Consider the following 21,762-nt stretch of genomic DNA (forward strand, 5'->3'; position numbering starts at 1 on the left):
ATTCTGTCCTTCCAGTAAAATTTTGTATCTCAAGAACCATAAAAGTCTCCTTAATCCTGGAAGGTCAAAGCTCTGTGTGCCAAAATAAATAAACCATGCCTTCCTGACATTTGTAATTTTTTGTTTTTCTTACAGAATTTTGGGTTTCAAAGCAGGAAGTGTACCAGAAGGCCTGAAATGCTCACACCGCCCACTAGATGGTGACAAAAGCTGCTCAAATGTGCAGCAAGGTCTCGACTATTTTGTTCATTTTAGATGTAAACCTTTGGCAATAATAAGATGAGCTGACAGCCAAAAATCAAACTTACAGTTGTGCCGTTGCCCTTTTGGACAATTTACTTGTTTAAGAGTGAATAATTGCCATAACAATGGTCTGATAAAAGGTATATAAATCATACACAAAGTAAACTAATGGTGTTTTTGGAGTGTGATGTTATTCATACCAGTCAATGAGTATGTTTTAGATCATCAAGTCTTCCAGGTTGTTGCGATACACAAAAACAGGTTTTTTGGACTATGCCTTCCTTGACCTTTGACCAAACTACTCTAAAACTTAACCTCTACACACCCGTCCAAGTAATATTCCCATTGACTTTGAAGGAAATTCATCCAGCAGTTTTGAGACAGACGGTGAAAAAACACAAAAAAAACACCCTGGTGGCTGCTTCACTGATGTATGACCTGTGCCAAAGAACAACTGTAGAGGGCAGTATTGAGTTCAGTGAGCTGTTTAGGACCAATAATGTATGTTTTTCAGCCACTTGTTGGTCGTCTCCCTAGGGAGGTCTTCTGGATGACCCTGGGAAGACCTAGGACATGCTGGAGGGATTATATTTCCCAGCAGGCTTGAAAATATATTAGAATCCTCTGGGAAGAGTTAGAGGACTTGGCATAGGACAGGGAAGTGTAGGATGAGCTGCTTAAGCAACTGCCACTGCAACCCGGCCCCAAACAAGCAGCAGAAAATGAACGAATGAATGATGATTTTCCCTTCAGCTCCTGTTTACCGTTATATGGACCAAACTGGGCCAAGTTGGGTTTGCTGTCTCGAGGATGATGTTGGCTCAGATCATATTCTCTTCGTGCATCTGTAGGAGAATCACTGCAGGCGGATAAAGATTCTCGGGGACTGTTACTACTGCGTGTCAGGCCTGACCCAACCCAAAGCAGACCACGCCCACTGCTGCGTGGAGATGGGCCTGGACATGATCGACACCATTGCGTAAGTCAGTCACAGGTTAACACGTTTATGGGTGATTCTTTAACTACGGGCACTATTGGCCTTGTAAATGTACACTCAACAAAAACATAAACGCAACACTTTTGGTTTTGCTCCCATTTTGTACGAGATGAACTCAAAGATCTAAAACGTTTTCCACATACACAATACCACCATTTCCCTCAAATATTTTTCACAAATCAGTCTAAATCTGTGATAGTGAGCACTTCTTCGCTGAGATAATCCATCCCACCTCACAGGTGGGCCATATCAAGATGCTGATTAGACACCATGATTAGTGCACAGGTGTGCCTTAGACTGCCCACAATAAAAGGCCACTCTGAAAGGTGCAGTTTTGTTTTATTGGGGGGGATACCAGTCAGTATCTGGTGTGACCATTTGCCTCATGCAGTGCAACACATCTCCTTCGCATAGAGTTGATCAGGTTGTCAATTGTGGCCTGTGGAATGTTGGTCCACTCCTCTTCAATGGCTGTGCGAAGTTGCTGGATGTTGGCAGGAACTGGTACACGCTGTCGTATACACCGGTCCAGAGCATCCCAAACAAGCTCAATGGGTGACATGTCCGGTAAGTATGCTGGCCATGCAAGAACTGGGACATTTTCAGTTTCCAAGAATATTGTACAGATCCTTGCAACATGGGGCCGTGCATTATCCTGCTGCAACATGAGGTGATGTTCTTGGATGTATGGCACAACAATGGGCCTCAGGATCCCGTCACAGTATCTCTGTGCATTCAAAATGCCATCAATAAAATGCACCTGTGTTCTTCGTCCATAACAGACGCCTGCCCATACCATAACCCCACCGCCACCATGGGCCACTCGATCCACAACATTGACATCAGAAAACCGCTCACCCACACGACGCCACACACGCCGTCCGCCATCTGCCGAGGACAGTGTGAACCGGGATTCATCCGTGAAGAGAACACCTCTCCAACGCGCCAAACGCCAGTGAATGTGAGCATTTGCCCACTCAAGTTGGTTACGACGATGAACTGGAGTCAGGTCGAGACCCCGATGAGGATGACAAGCATGCAGATGAGCTTCCCTGAGACGGTTTCTGACAGTTTGTGCAGAAATTCTTTGGTTATGCAAACCGATTGTTTCAGCAGCTGTCCGAGTGGCTGGTCTCAGACGATCTTGGAGGTGAACATGCTGGATGTGGAGGTCCTGGGCTGGTGTGGTTACGTGGTCTGTGGTTGTGAGGCTGGTTGGATATACTGCCAAATTCTCTGAAACGCCTTTGGAGACGGCTTATGGTAGAGAAATGAACATTCAGTACACGAGCAACAGCTCTGGTTGACATTCCTGCTGTCAGCATTCCAATTGCATGCTCCCTCAAATCTTGCGACATCTGTGGCATTGTGCTGTGTGATAAAACTGCACCTTTCAGAGGGGCCTTTTATTGTGGGCAGTCTAAGGCACACCTGTGCACTAATCATGGTGTCTAATCAGCATCTTGATATGGCACACCTGTGAAGTGGGATGGAATATCAGCAAAGGAGAAGTGCTCACTATCACAGATTTAGACTGGTTTGTGAACAATATTTGAGGGAAATGGTGATATTGTGTATGTGGAAAAAGTTTTAGATCTTTGAGTTCATCTCATACAAAATGGGAGCAAAACCAAAAATGTTGCATTTATATTTTTGTTGTGTAATTTCCACCACACCATTGCCTTACAATATAAAGCGCCTTGGGGCAACTGTTTGTGATTTGGCGCTATATACATGTGCTCTGATGTCACTGTTTATCTCCATAGAAACTACCCAAACAATCTTTCATACAAACTGTTTAAAGGGACATTACAGTGTTGTGGTGGAAATTACAGCAATAGTGTGGGACAACTACATTTTGTTTAAAAAAAAAAAATCAGTTGTATGACGTTGAATACCCAATTACACTCAACAAAAATATAAACGCAACACTTTTGGTTTTGCTCCCATTTTGTATGAGATGAACTCAAAGATCTAAAACTTTTTCCACATACACAATATCACCATTTCCCTCAAATATTGTTCACAAACCAGTCTAAATCTGTGATAGTGAGCACTTCTCCTTTGCTGAGATAATCCATCCCACCTCACAGGTGTGCCATACCAAGATGCTGATTAGACACCATGATTAGTGCACAGGTGTGCCTTAGACTGCCCACAATAAAAGGCCACTCTGAAAGGTGCAGTTTTATCACACAGCACAATGCCACAGATGTCGCAAGATTTGAGGGAGCGTGCAATTGGCATGCTGACAGCAGGAATGTCAACCAGAGCTGTTGCTCGTGTATTGAATGTTCATGTCTCTACCATAAGCCGTCTCCAAAGGCGTTTCAGAGAATTTGGCAGTACATCCAACCAGCCTCACAACCGCAGACCACGTGTAACCACACCAGCCCAGGACCTCCACATCCAGCATGTTCACCTCCAAGATCGTCTGAGACCAGCCACTCGGACAGCTGCTGAAACAATCGGTTTGCATAACCAAAGAATTTCTGCACAAACTGTCAGAAACCGTCTCAGGGAAGCTCATCTGCATGCTCATCGTCCTCATCGGGGTCTTGACCTGACTCCAGTTCGTCGTAGTAACCGACTTGAGTGGGCAAATGCTCACATTCGCTGGCGTTTGGCACGTTGGAGGTGTTCTCTTCACGGATGATGCGAAGGAGATGTGTTGCACTGCATGAGGCAAATGGTGGTCACACCAGATACTGACTGGTATCCCCCCCCCCAATAAAACAAAACTGCACCTTTCAGAGTGGCCTTTTATCGTGGGCAGTCTAAGGCACACCTGTGCACTAATCATGGTGTCTAATCAGCATCTTGATATGGCACACCTGTGAGGTGGGATGGATTATCTCAGCAAAGGAGAAGTGCTCACTATCACAGATTTAGACTGGTTTGTGAACAGTATTTGAGGGAAATGGTGATATTGTGTATGTGGAAAAAGTTTTAGATCTTTGAGTTCATCTCATACAAAATGGGAGCAAAAGCAAAAGTGTTGCGTTTATATTTTTGTTGAGTGTATGTTTTGATTATTTTACTGATATTTTATTCAGAGATTTTAAAACATTAGAAAAAACGTTTCTTTACCATTCATTTTTATCATTGAAGATCAAAAGTCTGGGTGTGGGACAAGCACAAAACGGCAATATTTGCATATAATGATGCTGAAAAAAGGTGAAAAAGTCATCATAGACTACTAGAACAAATTTCTTAACACACTTTTATTGTAACAGTAACTATAAAAGTGTGAAATTTCCCCTTTTTTCTGTTTTTCATACAATATGATCAAAGGACATAAGTGCCCGTAGTCTAAGAATCACCCTTACACCTTCATAAAACAAATGTCCTTACAAGTCATTAAACATGGAATTAGTACATTTATCAGGTGCTGAATTTGAGTATTATTTGAAGGTGCGGTACTGGTTCTTGACTTCCTGTTTCCATTTTAAGTGCATCTGGACTGCTACAAAACTACATTTCAAAGGGAAAAACTGTATTACTGACATACCTCTTAAAGCAAATCACCATCTTAATCATTCGAGACCAAAACAAGTCTAGTTTTCAGCATTTCGACAAATGTTGGTGAAGGTCCAGAAGTTAATTTTGACCTTCAACATTGTGTGACATCCATCATCTTGATTTGGGAATTGTCCTTGTTAAGCTTTTCTCTTTCCTGAGTTGAATAATATTGTTACCACATTTCCTATGCGCAATCAACACTCAGGAAAAGGGCCCCTTCACACATAACATGATTGAAGCCGACTAGCACACGAAGGAGGAACTGCATTGAATTTGTGAAAAGTCGTAGCTGCCTCTAATGCCTCATACACCTGTCACTATAATTATTCACGCACACCAGCGGCTGAAAGACAGAGTGCCCTGTGAGAGCCCATTCAATCCCTCTCACAGCAGGTGTCGGCCAAATTCCAGGTGACAAACACGAACATCAAACACTGCACGCTGGACACTTAGAAAATGTGGTGCCATTCATGCTGTTAGCATGAAAATAGTCAGCAGGTGATCACTGTTGAGCTGAATGTGAAATTTGTCTAAGTGCCCGCACAAGTATGGCATTGCAAAAAGCAACACACTTGTGGCGTGCATGGGTGATTCTTAGACTACGGGCACTTATGTCCTTTGATCATATTGTATGAAAAACAGAAAAAAGGGGAAATTTCACACTTTTATAGTTATCTTTACAATGAAAGTGTGTTAAGAAATTTGTTCTAGTAGTCTATGATGACTTTTTCACCTTTTTTCAGCAGCATTATATGCAAATATTGCCGTTTTGTGCTTGTCCCACACCCAGACTTTTGATCTTCAATGATAAAAATGAATGGTAAAGAAACGTTTTTTTTCTAATGTTTTAAAATATCTCTGAATAAAATATCAGTAAAATAATCAAAACATAATTGGGGTATTCAATGTCATACAACTGTTGTAATTTTTTTAAAAACAAAATGTAGTTGTCCCACACTATTGCCGTAATTTCCACCACAACACTGTATTGTCCCTTTAAACAGTTTGTATGAAAGACTGTTTGGGTAGTTTCTATGGAGATTAACAGTGACATCAGAGCACATGTATATAGCGCCAAATCACAACAAACAGTTGCCCCAAGGCGCTTTATATTGTAAGGCAATGGTGTGGTGGAAATTACATTTACAAGGCCAATAGTGCCCATAGTTAATCACCCGCATGCGTATTATGTGTGCACTTGTGTAGCACCCCCGCCCCCCCCACCCCCGCAAAACTTGTGGCGTGTGTGTTTTGCACTCCCCGCTCTCCCCCATGTGGCGTGGGGGGGAGCACACTTGCATAAAATGCTTATATGTATGTACAGACATGATCACATGGGGCCGGACAAATTCAGATCTTATCAATTTGTATAGCCGCAACTTATGACGTGGTCACTTCAAGGCACTTCACACACAAAAAAAACAGAGCAACATGAATCAAACGATTAAAAAAACACGATAAAAGAATAAAAACATAAGATAAAAAGAATAAAAGAAAATATGCAATGACAAAATACTAATGATAAAACAGGGTAAAACAGCCACGTCTGAGTGCACAGCTGGAAATGACAGCTCAGTGCACATGACGTGTCACATTAAAAACAGAGACCACCGCCAGGACAGGTATATAAATAATTACGCCAATACCTACATATGCATTACATGAATAAATGACCACAGAAACAGAGTGACATGTTGGTCTGGGCGCTGAACGGACAGGGGGAATGTCTGCCAACAGCAGCTGCTATTGAGATCTCTGCTCCTGATGTCCCAGCTGGGGAACACGTACAGTGTTTTGAATGACATGAACTTACAACTGTCCTGCTGTCCTCATGGAAATACATAAAACACCTTTCCCCTTTGCGCCGGGCTACAGCAGCCGCACACAGTGCACCTCGGCAGGCTGCGGGCCAGCCCACTACGTGTCCATACATCATCTAATTTCTCTTTTTTGAAAACACACGTTTATCTCATTGATGATTTTAAGCATTTCACGCTTCTGTTATAAGACTGTTGTGCAGTTGTAAAGTTTCCTTCTGTTAATCAGAGCTTTTGTAAATTGCAGATTCGAATCCCTGCGAGTGGCTTTTTTTTCATCCATAGGGTGATTTAACTGCAGGGTTCTGTATTGGGTCCTCTTATTTATATCAACCCAGTGATTTTCACTAATTATACACCAATATCTCATCTATTAGTGTTAATTATTTATATACCCGGCTGGACATAAGACAATGAGAGCGCACTGCTTCATGTCATTTCATGACTGTGTCTGACCATGGGTCATATACAGAGGCACAGAGGGATCATACTTGTATTATCCACTCAATAAGAGGGATTAAATATTGGACAGGTTCCACACGCTCCAGTTGGTTTTTATTTTTTATGTCCACATAAGCGGCGCAATGTGGTTCCACGCGCTCCAGCTGCTCGCACTGTGTTCGTGCACAAGCATGCGTGAAACAGTCAGTGGGATCATTCATGTCTGCCCGACTGTGTGTGCCTTGTGATGTCAGCTTGATGCTTTTGGGGTTTGTTAATTCGAGCTGTTTCGCCGTGATTCCTACGTATTTGTGCTATGTATGAAGGGGCCCTGAACATTGCACCCCTGCCCGACTCAGACTCTAGCACATTGTTTCTTAATTCAATACATTTACACTACCCCATATCCTGACCAAACCAGTTTGCTTAAGTTTGGTCAGGATATTGGGTATGGCAACAAAAGTGACATTCAATATTATTGAATAGATTTAAAGTCCTGTGATACAAATTAAACATTTATTTTAGGTACAGATAAATAAGAACAGTGTAGATGTGTTGAAAAACATCCTGTGCTACTGACAAAAACAGATTTCTGTTGAACAGTAAAAACTATTTGTGGTTTGTGCTGCGCTTTGTGTGTTTGGGAGCTTAAAACAGACAGCGCGACTCCTCGACAACAGAAAAAAGAAATAAATCATGAGAATCCTCTGACATTTAAGGAGTTAAATGGTATAAGTTGTGCTTGTTTCGTTAAGTTGTTTTTGTGGTGCACAGAGATATTAACAGACAAAACATGCATGCAGGTTTGTTCTGTGCAAAAATCACTCGGTGTGCTTCGGTTGTTGGAACAATTAAATATCGCAGGTTTTACTTTTTATTACAAGCACAAAAACGCCCTGAGTTCTGTGGGTGAGTTCATGTAGTGAAACACAGCCTGTGGATGTGGACACGGAACATTTTCAGCCGCTGTGCAAAGCATGAAACTGAATAAAATATTCTGAATTATTCCTCACACATCTCAGAGTTTCTGAAGTTGCTGAGCAAAAAGGGGCATCGAGCCTGTGAATAAAGTGTACAAACTATTACATCCAAGCCGTAACCAGAACCAGGGGCAGATTACAGCACAGGTTTACCTGGGTTGAAGACCAGCGGCCTAAAGGCAGATGGGGCACCACGTTAATGTCATTGATTTGATGAATCATTCAGCTTTGCAGTTGTTACTTCAGATAATATATGATGATAGCTCAACAGTAACAACATAAAACTCACCTTGTCACGAAACTTCCAAACCCCCCCCCATTTTGATACATTGCTCAAGTAAAAGTCATATCACCAATTCACAAAGTCTCACCCTCATTAAAAGCTCAGCCTTAATCACAACAATAATCAAACACTATCATAACACAACTGACCATTTAGTGCAAATTATTAACGATATGACGCTGGTAGGAATGACACTGCTGTTTGGGGATCCAGGATTTTTATCCTGCATTTACTTATCTTACTGGATTTAAACTAAATGAAATTCAGTATCTACTAAATTATAATATAAGCATCATTGGAGAGCTGGAGATACCTTCAGCTGGTGGCTCTTTTGGATCCTACCCACTCTCTTGTGCCCCTGCAGGTCCGTGGTGGAGGCGACCGAGGTGGACTTGAACATGCGTGTCGGACTGCACACAGGACGTGTGCTGTGCGGCGTGCTGGGACTCAGGAAGTGGCAGTATGACGTCTGGTCAAACGATGTCACGCTGGCTAATGTGATGGAGGCCGGCGGCCTGCCTGGGTCCGTACAACACACACACACACACTGCATTTTCACATGGATGAGTTCTGTATTTAAAGCACTACAGCAGATTATTTTTAGGGAATTTAAGTTCCAGTTTATAGACCAGGGTTCACCTGCATTGTCCCAGACCACCCAGCTAGACATGGATCCTGGTCTTGGCTGAGGAAGCAACCTGGTGTCCCATCTCACTACAGTACTCGGGGACAAATACAAGCACCTGTATAGACTGACCTATTTTCCAGAGTATAAGTTACAATTTTTTACTACTTTGGGCAGTCCTGTGGCTTATCGTATTTTCCCGGAGTATAATTTGCACCAGAGTATGAGTTGCACCGTTCTGTATTATCAGCTCTTTAATTTAGTGCAGCAGATAAGGGAAACAATCATGCAAATAGTGATAAAAGCATCAAATTCAGCAGAAATACTCCTTAAGACACTCTTGAAAAAACTGATTGGCCACTTGAATTTTCAATCGGTGACAGGTAGGGGTCAATTGAAGAATTACACAGGTCAAAATTAAAAGATGCTCGAATCATATTGAAAAATATTCCACATTTGCCTGATCATAAAGATTTTAAAAAGGTATAGTTTGGACTATCTGTGACTCAATTCTATAGAGTTACAGGATATAAACAGCAAGAATAGTGACAGAAGTCAGTGTCATTTTGTACAGGTGTCAAAAGTTAAAGTTGCTCCAATTTTGGTAAAAAGTGATGCAAATTATTGCTTGAGCTAATAGGATTAATAAATGGAATAGTGCTGAATGTTTGGTCTCCAAAGTAAAGGTCAAACAAGGTCTACATCTATTGGATTCAATGACATGTGACATATGTTACCCCGTAACATGATAAGGATGATACATGGTCCAAACTATTCCTTTTTAAAACCGTGTTAACTCAACTAGTAATTTGCATCACTTTTTACCCAAATTAGAGCAACTTTAACTTTTGACCCCTGTACAAAATGAAACTGACCTTTGTCAGCATTCTTGCTGTTTTTATCCCATAACTCCATAGAATTCAGTCACAGATAGTCCAAACTATACCTTTTTGGAATCTTTATGATCAGGCAAATAATGGAATATTTTTCAATGTGATTGGAGCATCTTTTAATTTTGACCTCTAATTCTTCAATTGACCCCTATAGAGAAGTGTCTGAGGAGTATTTCTGCAGAATTTGATGCTTTGATCACCATTTGCAGGATTCCCCTCTAAATATTCTCTTAACCGCTGCACTAATGTGGGATTTTTGTGCATTGCCAGAGTGTGCTTTTTATTAATTGACATTTATTTTAATATTAGAGTTTATTTTATTTAGTGCTGTGAAAGTCTGATAGTCATTTTAATGATTATTAATAATGAATGTGATTTTTTTTTTTGGTATACAATTTGCACCAGCATTTGAGTCACAGGACCTCCCAAACAAGTAAAAAACCATGACTTATCATGCAGAATATACAGTATATACAATGCAACTTGTCTGTCAAAAAACAGGAGTCTAATGTACAAAAAACTCAAGACACATTAAAGATAGTTAGCATTAAAGATAGATGTTCTTTAGCCTAGTCTTTCCAGGTTATTACTAAAATGTTTTCTTGAGTTCTTATATATAATATATGTTTCAAACATAAATGTGACTTGCTGTATACTTAATGTACAGAACACTGGGGTACTTTGACTATCAATGATGTGATTTTGCATTTAGTCTATAAAATGTCATGAAACTAAACCCCAAAGTATCAGGCGTGGTGGACAGAAATGGCTGGACACAATTGCACAACTCAGTAAGACACATCTGTAGAGTAAAACGGTTTAATAAAGTACTTAGCTGAGGTTGGTAAGGCAGTCCAAGAAGAAGCAACAGTACAAAAATCATCAGGCAAGGGCGTGGTCAAACAAACAGGCAGGTGATCCAAAAATACAATGAGACTGGCAGGATGAGAAAACATGAGAACAGAGCTGGAGAGAAGGCACAAGGTGCATCAACCTGCTAAAAGACAAAAGTGAGGCTTATATACACCTAGGTGATGAGCTACAGATTAGGAATAGGTGTGTGGAAAGCACCAGAACAGGGGTGTGGCCCGACACAGTGACACGCATACCACCAAGCACCAAGAGACAGACAAGAGAGACAGAGAGCCAGCCCAAAGAAGGAAAGAGACCGACAAAATCAATCAATCAATCAATCAATCAATCAATTTTTTATATAGCGCCAAATCACAACAAACAGTTGCCCCAAGGCGCTTTATATTGTAAGGCAAGGCCATACAATAATTATGTAAAACCCCAACGGTCAAAACGACCCCCTGTGAGCAAGCACTTGGCTACAGTGGGAAGGAAAAACTCCCTTTTAACAGGAAGAAACCTCCAGCAGAACCAGGCTCAGGGAGGGGCAGTCTTCTGCTGGGACTGGTTGGGGCTGAGGGAGAGAACCAGGAAAAAGACATGCTGTGGAGGGGAGCAGAGATCGATCACTAATGATTAAATGCAGAGTGGTGCATACAGAGCAAAAAGAGAAAGAAACAGTGCATCATGGGAACCCCCCAGCAGTCTACGTCTATAGCAGCATAACTAAGGGATGGTTCAGGGTCACCTGATCCAGCCCTAACTATAAGCTTTAGCAAAAAGGAAAGTTTTAAGCCTAATCTTAAAAGTAGAGAGGGTGTCTGTCTCCCTGATCTGAATTGGGAGCTGGTTCCACAGGAGAGGAGCCTGAAAGCTGAAGGCTCTGCCTCCCATTCTACTCTTACAAACCCTAGGAACTACAAGTAAGCCTGCAGTCTGAGAGCGAAGCGCTCTATTGGGGTGATATGGTACTACGAGGTCCCTAAGATAAGATGGGACCTGATTATTCAAAACCTTATAAGTAAGAAGAAGAATTTTAAATTCTATTCTAGAATTAACAGGAAGCCAATGAAGAGAGGCCAATATGGGTGAGATATGCTCTCTCCTTCTAGTCCCCGTCAGTACTCTAGCTGCAGCATTTTGAATTAACTGAAGGCTTTTTAGGGAACTTTTAGGACAACCTGATAATAATGAATTACAATAGTCCAGCCTAGAGGAAATAAATGCATGAATTAGTTTTTCAGCATCACTCTGAGACAAGACCTTTCTGATTTTAGAGATATTGCGTAAATGCAAAAAAGCAGTCCTACATATTTGTTTAATATGCGCTTTGAATGACATATCCTGATCAAAAATGACTCCAAGATTTCTCACAGTATTACTAGAGGTCAGGGTAATGCCATCCAGAGTAAGAATCTTGTTAGACACCATGTTTCTAAGATTTGTGGGGCCAAGTACAATAACTTCAGTTTTATCTGAGTTTAAAAGCAGGAAATTAGAGGTCATCCATGTCTTTATGTCTGTAAGACAATCCTGCAGTTTAGCTAATTGGTGTGTGTCCTCTGGCTTCATGGATAGATAAAGCTGGGTATCATCTGCGTAACAATGAAAATTTAAGCAATACCGTCTAATAATACTGCCTAAGGGAAGCATGTATAAAGTGAATAAAATTGGTCCTAGCACAGAACCTTGTGGAACTCCATAATTAACTTTAGTCTGTGAAGAAGATTCCCCATTTACATGAACAAATTGTAATCTATTAGACAAATATGATTCAAACCACCGCAGCGCAGTGCCTTTAATACCTATGGCATGCTCTAATCTCTGTAATAAAATTTTATGGTCAACAGTATCAAAAGCAGCACTGAGGTCTAACAGAACAAGCACAGAGATGAGTCCACTGTCCGAGGCCATAAGAAGATCATTTGTAACCTTCACTAATGCTGTTTCTGTACTATGATGAATTCTAAAACCTGACTGAAACTCTTCAAATAGACCATTCCTCTGCAGATGATCAGTTAGCTGTTTTACAACTACCCTTTCAAGAATTTTTGAGAGAAAAGGAAGGTTGGAGATTGGCCTATAATTAGCTAAGATAGCTGGGTCAAGTGATGGCTTTTTAAGTAATGGTTTAATTACTGCCACCTTAAAAGCCTGTGGTACATAGCCAACTAACAAAGATAGATTGATCATATTTAAGATCGAAGCATTAAATAATGGTAGGGCTTCCTTGAGCAGCCTGGTAGGAATGGGGTCTAATAAACATGTTGATGGTTTGGATGAAGTAACTAATGAAAATAACTCAGACAGAACAATCGGAGAGAAAGAGTCTAACCAAATACCGGCATCACTGAAAGCAGCCAAAGATAACGATACGTCTTTGGGATGGTTATGAGTAATTTTTTCTCTAATAGTTAAAATTTTGTTAGCAAAGAAAGTCATGAAGTCATTACTAGTTAAAGTTAATGGAATACTGAGCTCAATAGAGCTCTGACTCTTTGTCAGCCTGGCTACAGTGCTGAAAAGAAACCTGGGGTTGTTCTTATTGTCTTCAGTTAGTGATGAGTAGAAAGATGTCCTAGCTTTACGGAGGGCTTTTTTATAGAGCAACAGACTCTTTTTCCAGGCTAAGTGAAGATCTTCTAAATTAGTGAGGCGCCATTTCCTCTCCAACTTACGGGTTATCTGCTTTAAGCTACGAGTTTGTGAGTTATACCACGGAGTCAGGCACTTCTGATTTAAAGCTCTCTTTTTTAGAGGAGCTACAGCATCCAAAGTTGTCTTCAATGAGGATGTAAAGCTATTGATGAGATGCTCTATCTCACTTACAGAGTTTAGGTAGCTACTCTGCACTGTGTTGGTATATGGCATTAGAGAACATAAAGAAGGAATCATATCCTTAAACCTGGTTACAGCGCTTTCTGAAAGACTTCTAGTGTAATGAAACTTATTCCCCACTGCTGGGTAGTCCATCAGAGTAAATGTAAATGTTATTAAGAAATGATCAGACAGAAGGGAGTTTTCAGGGAATACTGTTAAGTCTTCTATTTCCATACCATAAGTCAGAACAAGATCTAAGATATGATTAAAGTGGTGGGTGGACTCATTTACTTTTTGAGCAAAGCCAATAGAGTCTAATAAAAGAATAAACCCCCACAGAAAACACTCACATGAATAACTAAAAACAAACACAAGCAAATGCCACATCCTGACACAAAGGTGTTAATTTCAAAAACAGAACACTATATCTGTTTATGCCCCATGTTAAAATGTTAAGAAATCAATCTCAAAACAGTTCAAATCACTCTCAAAATATAACGGCACACAGTAAAAATCAGCTTTGCATCAGGAAAGACGCCCGGTGTAAAACTATATTAAGTGCTAATTTAACTTTTCTGTGCTACACCGAGCACGGTGTTGGAGTTATTTCTCAGAGTTGCTCATATTGTTGTTTATTCAACACTCAAAAAGTGTAATGTGAGTCTATGAAGGTGTAAAACTATGAGTTTTCAGTGGTGGTTCTGTGACAGGTTGCAGATTCAAATCCTAACCAGAATCTGTGGTTCTGTGGTACTCTTGTAAGCAATGCCCAAACAAACAGACTTTTAAATCAAATTAATGTGTAATTGTTAAAAAAAACAACACTTTCACATGTCATAAAGTATAAGAAAGTGAACACCACAAGTAATATTTGAATACTATTAAAAGTGTAACTTGATCTCAGAATTTGTTGAATTATATGAACTCAGGAATAGTGTTCATTTTTCACAACTGCAAGTTGTGCTTGTTGAAAAATTCCATCATTTTGGCAAACTTTCATGTCTTAAAACTCAAGAACTGAAAATTCTCAAAATCTATATTTTTATACATTAATACTGGGAGGTCAAAGCTCTGTCTGCTCATGAAAATAATAATAATAAAAAAAAAATCATGCATTTCTGACATTTATAAATGCCTTTTTTTAAACTGAATTTGGGGATTCAAGTAGGAAAATGTACCAGAAGCCATGAAATGCTCACATCGCCTGCTAGATGGCGACAAAACCTGTTCAAATCTGCAGCAAGATCTCCACTGTTTATTCATTTGAGAAATGAACTTTTGGTGAAAACAAGACCAAAAACAAAATTACAGTTGTGTCTCTTGTACTTAGAACTTAGTTGCATGATGAATTAATGCTGAGGATTTTGCTGTGTACCATTTCCAGACCAGAGCCGCCAACATTTTCAGAGCCTATACACTGCAGTAATAATAATAATAATAATAATAATAATAATAAAAAAAAAAACTGTTCCAAACCACTTGGCTCTGACCCACAATCTGGTTACGTCCAAATATTTCTAGATTCTAGAATAGACCCAAGCTTTCCTACCAAGTTTCACTATGTCCTATCTTACAATTTCTACAAAATGAATAAAGAATTTGTATTTCTGGGCTCTACGTTTTTTGCAGATCCATGTGAAAACTTTTATTTGTACTTTAGTTTACTTCCCCCATTCACAAGTTATGGTCATGTAAAGTTGCAGTATTTCTACTGACAACAAAACAAGGTCATTGTGATGAACAAGATGCCTTTGATGCCCTGGGGAGGGTCACTGGCTGAGGTCCCATAGGTGGAAACATGAATTGATCACGATATTCTTGGGGAGTGTGATGACTTGAGTTTCCAAACAAATTTACTTCTGGATGAGTGATGGAACATCTGAAATACTGAAACAAGGTGTTGTGAAAGGGTAGTGACACGGACCCACAACAGGGGGTGCAAATGAACGGTCAATAGATGAGCCAAAAAGTAACAATTTAATGTTGTGAAGGTGCACAACGAATACACAGACAATCTCAGAATCTGATAACAGTCAATCCACAAAGGTGACGTGTGGGCAGGCTCGAGGATAGAAGACGTCTGTGCTGAGAAGAGCCGGAACCACACGATTTCCGCTGCCACCGAACCTGGTGAATACTTGAGCCGCCAAGTCCCGAATTCCCAGGTGATCACCGTCCACGACTGTCGGATCTGGTACTGCTGGCGAAGAGCAAAAACAGTCAAGTGTGGGTGTGTGTACACCCAGTAACAACAACGGTGGGAATGCCACCTCCACCTCTAACACACACTCGTGCAGCGTCTGTGTAACCACTTATCTGACGTAGGACAAACAGTCGCGACCCACGCCGGTCCTCTGGTTGACAGCTGCAACACAATAGCACTTGGAATCAATCAATAAAGGCAGAGAATGTTACCTCCATAGAAGTACGATATCTCGGCAACGAGGTGGAGATGACATCTGGTCTTTATGGAGTGAGATGATGTAGAGTAGATGGGTGACAGCTGTCAAGAGATAATGAGTGACAGCTGTCACCCCCGGCTGTGTCCGTGGCAGCAGCGCCCTTTCGTGCCTGAAGCCCACACTTCAGGCAGGGCGCCCTCTGGTGGTGGGCCAGCAGTACCTCCTCTTCTGGCGGCCCACACAACAGGACCCCCCCCCTCAACGGGCGCCTCCTGGCGCCCGACCAGGCTTGTTCGGGTGACGGTGGTAGAAGTCGGCCAGGAGGGCCAGATCCAGGATGAAGCTCCTCTTCACCCAGGAGCGTTCTTCGGGTCCATATCCCTCCCAGTCCACCAAATACTGGAACCCCCGGCCCATCCGACGGACGTCCAGGAGCCGGCGCACCGTCCAAGCCGGCTCCCCATCGATGATCCGAGCAGGAGGCAGCGCCGGTCCGGGAGCACAGAGGGGTGAGGTGTGGTGAGGTTTGATCCTTGAAACATGAAAGACTGGGTGGATCCGCAGTGAAGCCGGGAGTTGGAGCTTCACTGCGGCAGGACTGAGGACTTTGAGGATCTTGTATGGTCCGATATATCTGTCCTTGAGTTTCGGGGAATCCACCTGGAGGGGGATGTCCTTCGTGGATAGCCACACCTCCTGCCCGGGCTGGTAAGCAGGGGCCGGGGATCGCCGGCGGTCTGCATGGGTCTTCGCCCTCGTCCGGGCCTTCAACAAGGCAGAACGGGCGGAGCGCCACACCCGACGGCACTTCCACAGGTGGGCCTGGACCGAGGGCACACCGACCTCTCCCTCCACCACGGGAAACAACGGGGGCTGATACCCCAAACACACCTCAAATGTTGAGAGGCCGGTGGCAGAGGACACCTGGCTGTTATGCGCATACTCGATCCAGGCCAGATGTTCACTCCAGGCCGTCGGGTGTGCGGACGTCACACAGCACAGGGCTTGCTCCAATTCCTGATTGGCCCGTTCTGCCTGTTCATTGGTCTGCGGGTGATACCCGGACGAGAGGCTCACAGTGGCCCCCAGTTCCCGGCAGAAGCTCCTCCAGACGTGTGAGGAGAACTGGGGACCACGATCAGAGACGATGTCGGCGGGTATCCCATGCAGACGGACGATGTGGTGGACCAGGAGGTCTGCTGTCTCCTGGGCTGTTGGGAGCTTCGGTAGGGCCACGAAGTGGGCCGCCTTGGAGAATCGGTCCACTATCGTGAAGATGGTGGTGTTGCCCTGGGACGGCGGGAGGCCCGTGACGAAATCCAGGCCGATATGGGACCAGGGGCGATGAGGCACAGGTAGTGGCTGGAGAAGTCCTTGGGACCTTTTGTGGTCTGCCTTGCCCCTGGCACAGGTGGTGCAGGCCTGGATGTACTCCTGGACGTCGGCCTCCACAGATGCCCACCAGAAGCGCTGCCGGACAACTGCCACGGTCCTTCGCACCCCTGGATGACAGGAGAGCTTGGAACCGTGACAGAAGTCCAAGACTGCAGCTCTGGCCTCTGGTGGGACGTACAGGCAGTTCTTCGGACCAGTTCCGGGGTCCGGGCTCCGTGCCAGGGCCTCCCGGACGATCTTCTCCACGTCCCAGGTGAGGGTGGCCACGATAGTGGACTCAGGCAGGATGGGCTCCGTTGGATCCGACAGTGCAGTTTTGACCTCCTCTTCGTGTACCCGGGACAAGGCATCCGACCTCTGGTTCTTGGTCCCGGGGCGATAGGTGATCCGGAAGTCAAAACGCCCGAAGAACAGTGACCAGCGGGCTTGCCTGGGGTTCAGCCGCTTGGCGGTCCTGATATACTCCAGGTTCCGATGGTCAGTGAAAACCGTGAACGGCACAGACGCTCCCTCCAACAGGTGTCTCCACTCCTCGAGAGCCTCTTTCACCGCAAGGAGTTCTCGATTGCCGACGTCATAGTTCCGTTCAGCCGGGGTCAACCTGCGAGAAAAGTAGGCACACGGGTGAAGAACCTTATCGGTCTCTCTGCTCTGGGATAGCATGGCTCCTATCCCTGAGTCAGAGGCGTCCACTTCAACCACGAACTGGCGGCTAGGGTCGGGCTGCACCAAAACTGGTGCAGTAGAGAACCGTCGTTTCAACTCCTTGAACGCGGCTTCGCACCGATCCGACCAGGTGAAGGGGACTTTTGGAGAGGTCAGGGCTGTCAGGGGGCTAACTACCTGACTGTAGCCCTTAATGAACCTCCTATAGAAATTAGCGAAGCCGAGGAACTGTTGCAGCTTCCTACGGCTTGTTGGTTGGGGCCAATCTCTCACCGCCGCAACCTTGGCTGGATCAGGGGCGATGGAGTTAGAGGAGATGATAAACCCCAGGAAGGACAAAGACGTGCGGTGAAACTCGCACTTCTCGCCCTTCACAAACAGTCGGTTCTCTAACAACCGCTGCAGGACCTGACGTACATGCTGGACATGGGTCTCAGGATCCGGAGAAAAGATGAGAATATCGTCCAGATATACGAAGACGAATCGGTGCAGGAAGTCCCGCAAGACGTCGTTAACCAAGGCTTGGAACGTCGCGGGGGCGTTGGTGAGGCCGAACGGCATGACCAGGTACTCAAAGTGACCTAACGGGGTGTTAAATGCCGTCTTCCATTCATCTCCCTTCCGGATCCGAACCAGGTGATACGCATTTCTAAGATCCAGCTTAGTAAACATTTTGGCTCCATGCAGGGGGGTGAACACGGAATCCAACAATGACAACGGGTATCGGTTGCGAACCGTAATCTCATTCAGCCCCCTGTAATCAATGCATGGACGGAGTCCGCCATCTTTCTTGCCCACAAAAAAGAAACCTGCCACCATCGGGGAGGTGGAGTTCCGGATCAACCCGGCAGCTAATGAGTCCCGGATGTAGGTCTCCATTGATTCGCGCTCAGGTCGTGAGAGGTTGTACAGCCTGCTGGATGGGAACTCAGCGCCTGGAACCAAATCAATGGCACAATCGTACGGACAGTGCGGGGGAAGGGTGAGTGCCAGATCCTTGCTGAAGACGTCAGCAAGATCGTGGTACTCAACTGGCACTGCCGTCAGATTGGGAGGGACTTTGACCTCCTCCTTAGCCTGTAAACCGGGAGGAACCGAGGATCCTAAACACACCCGATGGCAGGTTTCGCTCCACTGAACCACCACCCCAGACGGCCAATCAATCCGGGGATTGTGCTTCAACATCCATGGGAAGCCCAAAATCACGCGGGAGGTAGAAGGAGTTACAAAAAACTCAATCTCCTCCCGATGATTTCCAGACACCACCAGAGTTACTGGTTGTGTCTTGTGTGTGATTAAAGGGAGGAGGGTGCCATCTAGTGCCCACACCTGCAATGGCGAAGGAAGCGCCACCAGAGGGAGCCCTACCTCCCTTGCCCATCTGCTGTCTAGCAAATTCCCTTCTGACCCCGTGTCCACCAGTGCTGGGGCTTGAAGGGTTAAATCCCCGCTCAGGATTGTAACTGGGAGTCGTGTGGCAATCTGTGTGTGTCCCACGTGAATGTTTTGACCCCCCCTTGCCCAGTCTCTAAGGGCGGTTGTTGTTGTTGTGGCCGTTTGGGGCAGTTTTTCTGTATGTGCTCCTTTGAGCTGCGGAGAAAACACTCCCCGCGGACCACCCTCCTCATTTTTGCCCTGTGCGTCTCCCTAACAACGTCAGCAGGGGGAGCTGTTGCCCCACGGAGCGCTGCGGCTGTGGAGCGTGGGGAGGGCGGTCCCTTTTCGAACCCGGAAGGGAGAGGGACGGCGCGTATCCGGCCACGTCCTTCGCCTCGCTCCCGACGGCGTTCCTCCAACCGATTGTCTAACCGTATAACGAGATCGATAAGCCCATCTAAATCCCGTGGTTCTTCCTTAGCTACCAGATGCTCCTTCAGGACCGATGACAGTCTGTTTATGAAGGCGGTGCGGAGCGCAACGTCATTCCAGCCGGACCTCGCAGCCGCGATGCGGAAGTCGACTGCATATTCGGCTGCGCACCGGCGCCCCTGTCGCATTGACAGCAGCATTGTTGAAGTGGTCTCTCCTCTGTTAGGGTGATCAAACACTGTTCTGAACTCCCCCACAAACCCAGTGTATGCTGATAACAACCGTGAGTTTTGTTCCCAGAGCGCCGTAGCCCAGGCGCGTGCCTTACACCGAAGCAAGTTAATAACATAAGCCACCTTGCTGGCGTCAGACGCGTACATCACGGGTCGTTGTGCAAAGACGAACGAACACTGCATCAGAAAGTCCGCGCACATCTCCACACAACCCCCGTACGGCAAAGGGGGACTTATGTATGCTTCAGGGGATGGTGGGGGGGTTTGTTGAACGACCAGTGGAATGTCTGTATTCGGCACTGGGTCGGCAGGAGGAGGAGCCGCAGCAGCGCTCTGATCGCGCGCTTCCACCTGTGCAGTGAGAGCCTCCATCCTGTGATTAAGGATGACGTTTTGCTCAGACATCAAATCCAGCCGAGCGGTAAAGGCGGTGAGGATTTGCTGCAACTCACCGAGCACGCCTCCTGCAGACGCCTGTGCACCCTGCTCTTCCATTGGCTGTCCAACAGATGGGTGACGCCCCTCGGGATCCATGACGCCGGCCGAGATATCCTGTTGTGAAAGGGTAGTGACACGGACCCACAACAGGGGGCGCAAATGAACGGTCAATAGATGAGCCAAAAAGTAACAATTTAATGTTGTGAAGGTGCACAACGAATATACAGACAATCTCAGAATCTGATAACAGTCAATCCACAAAGGTGACGTGTGGGCAGGCTCGAGGATAGAAGACGTCTGTGCTGAGAAGAGCCGGAACCACACGATTTCCGCTGCCACCGAACCTGGTGAATACTTGAGCCGCCAAGTCCCGAATTCCCAGGTGATCACCGTCCCCGACTGTCGGATCTGGTACTGCTGGCGAAGAGCAAAAACAGTCAAGTGTGGGTGTGTGTACACCCAGTAACAACAACGGTGGGAATGCCACCTCCACCTCTAACACACACTCGTGCAGCGTCTGTGTAACCACTTATCTGACGTAGGACAAACAGTCGCGACCCACGCCGGTCCTCTGGTTGACAGCTGCAACACAATAGCACTTGGAATCAATCAATAAAGGCAGAGAATGTTACCTCCATAGAAGTACGATATCTCGGCAACGAGGTGGAGATGACATCTGGTCTTTATGGAGTGAGATGATGTAGAGTAGATGGGTGACAGCTGTCAAGAGATAATGAGTGACAGCTGTCACCCCCGGCTGTGTCCGTGGCAGCAGCGCCCTTTCGTGCCTGAAGCCCACACTTCAGGCAGGGCGCCCTCTGGTGGTGGGCCAGCAGTACCTCCTCTTCTGGCGGCCCACACAACAGGACCCCCCCCCTCAACGGGCGCCTCCTGGCGCCCGACCAGGCTTGTTCGGGTGACGGTGGTAGAAGTCGGCCAGGAGGGCCAGATCCAGGATGAAGCTCCTCTTCACCCAGGAGCGTTCTTCGGGTCCATATCCCTCCCAGTCCACCAAATACTGGAACCCCCGGCCCATCCGACGGACGTCCAGGAGCCGGCGCACCGTCCAAGCCGGCTCCCCATCGATGATCCGAGCAGGAGGCAGCGCCGGTCCGGGAGCACAGAGGGGTGAGGTGTGGTGAGGTTTGATCCTTGAAACATGAAAGACTGGGTGGATCCGCAGTGAAGCCGGGAGTTGGAGCTTCACTGCGGCAGGACTGAGGACTTTGAGGATCTTGTATGGTCCGATATATCTGTCCTTGAGTTTCGGGGAATCCACCTGGAGGGGGATGTCCTTCGTGGATAGCCACACCTCCTGCCCGGGCTGGTAAGCAGGGGCCGGGGAT

The 21,762-nt window shown here is 45.2% G+C and overlaps 1 protein-coding gene across 1 annotated transcript in view; it reads left to right on the forward strand.

The window, feature by feature from the left end:
* The window catches only part of adcy1a (adenylate cyclase 1a), a 159,629-nt gene that overhangs the window by 41,150 nt on the left and 96,717 nt on the right, over positions 1-21,762 (forward strand). Inside the window, 2 exon segments of the mRNA XM_034179384.1 lie at positions 1,095-1,222; positions 8,648-8,806. Of these exon segments, the coding sequence (XP_034035275.1) occupies positions 1,095-1,222; positions 8,648-8,806 (287 nt within the window).

Source organism: Thalassophryne amazonica, chromosome 10 (assembly GCF_902500255.1).
Source record: "Thalassophryne amazonica chromosome 10, fThaAma1.1, whole genome shotgun sequence".
Classification (NCBI taxonomy): Eukaryota; Metazoa; Chordata; class Actinopteri; order Batrachoidiformes; family Batrachoididae; genus Thalassophryne; species Thalassophryne amazonica.